This window comes from Semicossyphus pulcher, unplaced genomic scaffold (genome assembly GCF_022749685.1).
Source record: "Semicossyphus pulcher isolate SPU_LCO1_2020_fin unplaced genomic scaffold, fSemPul1.0.p SCAF_3, whole genome shotgun sequence".
In the NCBI taxonomy this organism is placed as follows: domain Eukaryota; kingdom Metazoa; phylum Chordata; class Actinopteri; order Labriformes; family Labridae; genus Semicossyphus; species Semicossyphus pulcher.
In genome coordinates this window covers 18,146,998-18,153,485 of record NW_027211704.1, presented here as the reverse complement: position 1 = coordinate 18,153,485, position 6,488 = coordinate 18,146,998, and the positions used below count along the sequence as shown (strand labels likewise).

General features: G+C 37.0%; 1 protein-coding gene across 1 annotated transcript; it reads right to left on the bottom strand.

Moving 5' to 3' along the window:
- Positions 1 to 2,834: 2,834 nt before the first annotated feature.
- Positions 2,835 to 4,799, bottom strand: gpr25 (G protein-coupled receptor 25). Its single transcript, XM_069678805.1, has one exon. It carries the CDS (start codon positions 4,795 to 4,797, stop codon positions 3,673 to 3,675), a length of 1,125 nt encoding a protein of 374 aa, XP_069534906.1. The 5' UTR covers positions 4,798 to 4,799; the 3' UTR covers positions 2,835 to 3,672.
- Positions 4,800 to 6,488: the final 1,689 nt, after the last annotated feature.

Sequence of the window (6,488 nt, the reverse complement as noted above, 5' to 3'; positions counted from 1 at the left end):
ATATACAACTAATGTAAAAGTAGTTTGTGTTTTCCTTTTTATACTGTATGTATGTAGCATACTGTTGCCTACAGATGACAAATAATTACTAACAATGTGATCTTACTATTTATTCATTTATTTGTGTATTTGATAGGTACAGAGCACTTTGATGAACATTAGTATGAAAATACAAGTTGTGAACGTATGTGGTCCCTAGATAGGTAACAGAAACAGAAACATTAAAAATGACAGGATACAATACAAATATACAAAAATAGAATACATTGCACCACATTTTAAGTTGAACTTTGCAGGAAAGATTTCCTTATTATTTTTAATGAGCATCAGCAGTCCAATAGGTATAAAAACATCAACAAAATAAGTGATTGTAACATTATAGTTCATGCTAAAATATAATAACAGTAGCATTTAAAGAACATAGTCTGGCTGATGTGGCTAAATAGTTTAATTTATATCATATGTATCTAAAGTGTGCTAATGTTAGCTAACATTAGCCACCATTAGCTTTGGTAGCAGTATTTTACCTGTAACAACAAGAAAATTTGCTAACATGTGTATGTGTGCTCGAGTTTCTTAAGAATTCATTTGTTTAATTTGTAAAAGAAAGAATGAGTCACCTCCTCTTCCTGCAGTCAAGTTCTTCTGGGTGTGACTTCCAAAAATCCCGGAAAGTTTTTCCCATAAAATATAACAATGATCGCTATTCCAGACGGACAAATTCTCTCATCAATGTGTCTCTTAGCTCAAGCTGAACCTGTAGATTTTTATACACTTAAATTGTGATTTAATTGTCATTGTAACGTTTGTCATTTACAGTGATTTGTCATCTTGAATAGTAAGTTTACTCATTTTACAAGTTGAGTAAAAGTTCACGGATTGAGAAGTGAGACTGATTAGGTCTGAAAAACTGAGTTTTGTAATGAGAGGCTGACGACTGCAGAAAAGAGAACTGCAACATGCTGTGGGAAGATAAGCAGTTTCATCTCACCATTAACAGCAACAGAAAATGAGTGATGTCTCACCCAGTGGAAACATCTGAGAAGACTCAGTGCCAAGGTCACACCTTTCACTCTGTGTGTACCAGGCTGGCAGAACGACGGTTTAGTCATTCTGTTCCTTAAATACGTTTTTTATTTTTGTAAATCTTTTCTTATAAATACCAGTCTTAGATTTTCAGCTCTTTTGTTTTAAAATGAATGTTTGATAAAACACAAGAGTGATAAAGTTTAACGTTCGGCATATCTGCTCTAAATTTCTTTTTCTATATAAAACAAATACGAGCTGTATATTTTAGCATAATTGTATTTAATCTTTCAAAACATTTCCTACCAATTCAATTCTCTTTTGTCCATCACTGCATCACTGAGTCGGTGGTTTGGATCCTGGCTCGTCTTGTCTGCTCGACTATGACTCAGTGTCCTTGAGCAATTCACTAAACCTCAAAGCCACCAGCAGCACAGGGCATCGTACTTCCCCTAAAAGCATTGTGATTGTGTCGGTGTGTGTGAATGTAAAGAAGATTGTGAACTGCTCCGTTCTCAGGTAAAAATCCATCTTCATGCTAAACTACAGAATAAAGACAAAAAAAACTTTAGCCAAAACAATAAAGAACACCTTTGTGATGAATATGAATGAAAATTTGAAAATTTCTTTTAACTATAAATTTAGAAATGTTTTCAAATTGATCAAAAGTAAATATAGAAAGACAGCTATGCTTTTAAACCTTTAAAAGTTGAATTAAATACATCGCAATTATTAATGTGCATCAATTTTAAGCTAGCAATTTTTTAAAATTAAGAATAATGTTATATGCAATATGCAAATAAAGATGAACTTAAAATAAAAGTAATATGTCTACTACACTAGAATATATCTAATATCTATTTTGCAAAAGTGTCAAATAAGTGTTTTGAGAAAACCAGTGGGCTGTGGGGAACTGCTGCCCCTCTAAACCCACAGCCTCGCACTCTGACCTGGTTTCTTTATTCTGAAACCACCCGATTCTTTACATAGATGGAACTGAAAAACAAAGTGGGCACACATGAACATTTGAACTTTCAAATACCAGTTTTACCACAAAATGCTCATGTGAACACCTGTGTGATTAAAGTCACACCACCATCTATTAGTGACCTTCATCAAGATTCTTTAAGATAGCAGGGAAAGGTTTGTGCAGGTATGAATGGTTGGCATCTTGTCTTCCTCTAAGATAACATGTGAGCTGTTAGTTGTTTTATTTGTTTCGCTTATGTGTGGCCTGGTGAACTGCCAGGGTGCTCTGTCTGTGCTCTCTGATAGCGAACAGGAATTAACCCTTTTCCACTGTTGGTTTCCTGTCTAAGTTAAATGCATGCAACTTTCTGTTCCCATATTTGTTACTTGTTTTCTTTTGCAGAGCTCACATGTTAAATTCAAACAATATAAATCACCTTATAATTGACACCTCTGGTTCGGTTTGCATGGTGTTTTTTTTTAATTTACTGTCCTCTGTGTGATGCCCAGTAGATGCTGAACAATCACAGTTTTTGTATGACAAAAAAAGCACTATTGCTTCCCCCAGGGACGAACGGGTTTGGAAATATCACAAAACTTGCAATGCATTTTATCACCTGGCATTTTGAAATTTCCGAAAGTGATGTGTTGCTGATTTAGTTAACACATCATTTGTGAAAAATGGTTCAGAGCACTTTTTTTAAACACACCATTCTGCAGTGTACTATGGTACTGTGCTCCATTCCACATTACAATAAAGAGAGCCAAAAGTCCACAATATTCTCTGAACATAAGACACAGAAATTACATCATTAATACTGTTTTATTGTAATCACATTCTTAAGAAAAACAATTATCCTCTCATAATCCAATGCTGATATTACTTTGTAGGGAACATGTACAATTACTCCCTTATTTCAATATAAAACAAAAGACTGACATTTTTACATGAATACCGAGCATCAGTTAATGCTTTAAAACTCACAGTTATTATATACAATAAAGGCCCTTAAAGATCAAACATTGGCAGTCAACATTAAAGAACTTCTGGAAATGTTGCAGTCTCTGTATTGTCCTATTTGAAATTGCACAAACAATATTTAACATTAAAAAATAACTTTAATAAAGCTGCCAAGCTCCAACTTGTTATAATAAAAGTTAATCTTCCTTAATCCGACTGAAATCACCTGACACATTTTTTTCTGCCTTTATTTTTTTATGCAACTTAATCAAAACAATATATACAACCTGAAAAATAATTACTGCATCAAACATTTTGTAATAACAACAAAATTTTATCTAATTAACAGATTAATAATCATAAAAAAAAATTGTTACCTGACCTAAGCTGGACAAATGTAAAAATAACATCAGAGGATTCTCTCCACAAAACTGAACTTCATGGAATATTAAAAGTATATTATACTATAAGTAATATAAACAGCATGTTGAGTATGTTTAGAAAATAGAAGAAAATTATTGTTCTATATGAAACCACACTGCCCTGTGAAATCTTGTCTTGTCATGGATCTGGTTTAACTTCATATTTAAACACCAAGAGAAATATGTGTAAAATCTGTCATTATCAAGATGAGCAGGAAAAGTCGTCACACAAATGTAAAAAGATAATGGAACAATGACTTTACCAGCTTCAAAGTTAAAGATAAGACTCGAGTCTCACTCAGACTGAAGCCGAGTTCTCCCCACAACCGTTCCAAAACTCTCTGAAGTGCCGGTGTTGGTGAATGAAGCGGAGGAGTTGTAGCTCTGCAGTAACTTTGGCTTTCCTGTGCAGGTCTTGTACAGGATCTGGGCCCGCCGTCTGAAGTGATGGTCCAGGAAAAAGTAGATGGCTGGATTGACACAGCTATTGAGGAAGGCCAGGCAGCACGAGACCAGGAGCCCGTTTCTTTGCCACGTTTGTGCATCACAACTCAGGTCAGCATTTGAGAGTTGTGAGGCGATAATGATGACTTTAAAGACGTTGTAAGGGAGCCAGGACACCACAAAGGCTACTATGATGGAGAGGACCATCTTGAGGGAGTGTCTGCGGCGGGCTTCAGCTCGAGGATTCGCAGCAGCAGCACAGTGCTTGTTGAGATGCATGATGATGGTGCCGTAGCAGATCACGATGATCAACACTGGAAAGACGAAGGTGAGTAACGCCATCATCAGGTTCAGGCCAAGGAAAAAATGTGAGTTGTTGTCTTCCACGCAGGATGGACCTTGTTCGAACTGTTGCACTCTTCTGTACACCAAGGATGGGATGCCCAGCACCAGGGAGCTCAACCAGACTGCAGCACAAGTTGCCCGAATGCACCCACTGCTCCTGAGGTACCTGGAGTCCATCAGCTTCACCACAGCCAGGTAGCGATCAAAACTCATGCAGGTGAGGAAGAAGATGTTGGAGAAGCGGTTCACGGCGATGATATAGCTGCTCAGCTTGCACAGCAGGTTCCCCAGCTCACCAAAGTCCCAGCAGCCATTCTGGCCGGCTGAGACAGCCCAGAGGGGCAGCGTGAGGACGAAGATGAGGTCGGCCAGGGCAAGGTTGACGACAAACGTGTCCACCAGACGTCCACCTCTCCTGTCTTTGCTGCCCACGACGCAGATGACAAAGAGGTTGCCCACAAAGCCTGTGAAAAATATGAGGTAATATAGTACAGGCAGGAAGATGTGGGAGCCACGCAGGTGTGAGCCGGGACAGTCAACGGTGACACTAAAAGGAAATGATCCATTGTCTGTTAAGTTCTCCAGGTAAGTGTAGTATTCATATTGAAGATCATCAGTGTAGGTCCCCATTCTGAGAGAGCACACAGAGGCTCTGCAGTGCAGCTGGTGGTTAGACAGGGTGGTAAACAACTTGATGTTACACATGAAAACCACAGAGAAAAATAGATCCTTTTTCTGCTCTCTTCTTCTCACCCTGCAGCGCTGACGCCTTTCTATCACTGTCTGAGATAACTTCCTGTCAATGTCCTTTCAAGTCTGATATAAGTAAGTAATGCTGAACTGCAAATTCCATTCAATTAAATGTATTCTATTTAATTCTAGTTATTGATGCATTAATGTGTACATTACTGTCATGTTACAGCCAGCTAATAAAGGTGAAGTTTATTTATAAAGGTTTTTACAACATATACACTGTAGTAGCTTGTGGATCTTACCAAGGGATAAATAAACCTCATCCTAACCTAAAATAATTTAACAGAATGCAATTTCTGATTACATTTTGCAACATGAATCTGAACCTACATAGTTATTACTAAAGATATTACAAATATAGTGGAGTCAGAATTTGAAGTAGAACCTCGTAGAAGTGAGAATACACAAGTGACTTACCTTCTGCTAAGACTTTAAATGCTTAAATATTTCACACACACACACACACACACACACACACACACACACACATGCACACACACACACATGTTGTAAATAGAAGATATTGACTCACATGATTTATCACAATAAATATATTTTAAAATAGAAGAACACAGACTCCTACCTTGTATTGGTGTGAATTATACAGTATGTATATAGGAGTGTAACAGATGTGTCTGACCAGTAGGGGTCAGATAAGATTTACTTCAGTTTCAGACGTGGTCACCTCCTGCCTGATTTCAGACTGATGGAGACTCTTGAGCAAATGTCACTGATCTAAATCTGCAAAGTAAGCGGAGAATTTCCCGCTCATGAAGAAAAACATGTCACTAAAGAGCAGACAGAGTCATGAGATAAGAGTTTGAATTCTGTAAATTGTAGTTCTGAAATCAACTCAATCGTCAAAGCAAAGTAAATTCTTCCAGTGTTCCTTCTCTAACCAAATCCAGTTTAAGCAGCTTGTAAATAGCTATATATCTCACACATACTGCACATACTATAGTGATTATGTCTCTGATAACTCTTTGATTACTTCCCTTAGTGTCATTTAATGTAGTGTTGTCTAACTCTGAAGCTGCAGTATGTGCAGGAAGAGTGAGTTCTGGCCTCAACTATTAACTCTTTTGTTAGTTTCTATAATCATTTTAGACTTCATTACAGTTGCATTCTTCATGACAAGGCTGTAAAGAGAGTCAGTTTTATTTTATTTTAATAGTAGGGAACATGTACAATATTGAAAATAAATGTAATCATTTGACAGTTTGTACCCCAGTTAGCTTTAAGCTTATGTTCCTCTTGCTATCCCATGGTCACAATAAAATCACAGGGCAGAGCAGAGCTAAAGAACTAAAAAAACATAGATTAGGATTTAAAATGTACAAATATCAGCTTTTACTCACAGTATGATTTAGCCCATGACAGCTGATCATGGACTCACAACATATAATCCACCGAGCAGCTCTACTGAAACAGGAGAGTAACCTGTTCTTTTGCTTTTATTTACTGACTTTCATCTGTAAGTTGTAATTTGAACTTTGTTTTTCTTCTACTTTTTCACTGACTCTTTGTGGAAGCTAAAATTGTCTCAGTACTGAAATGTTGAATAGAGG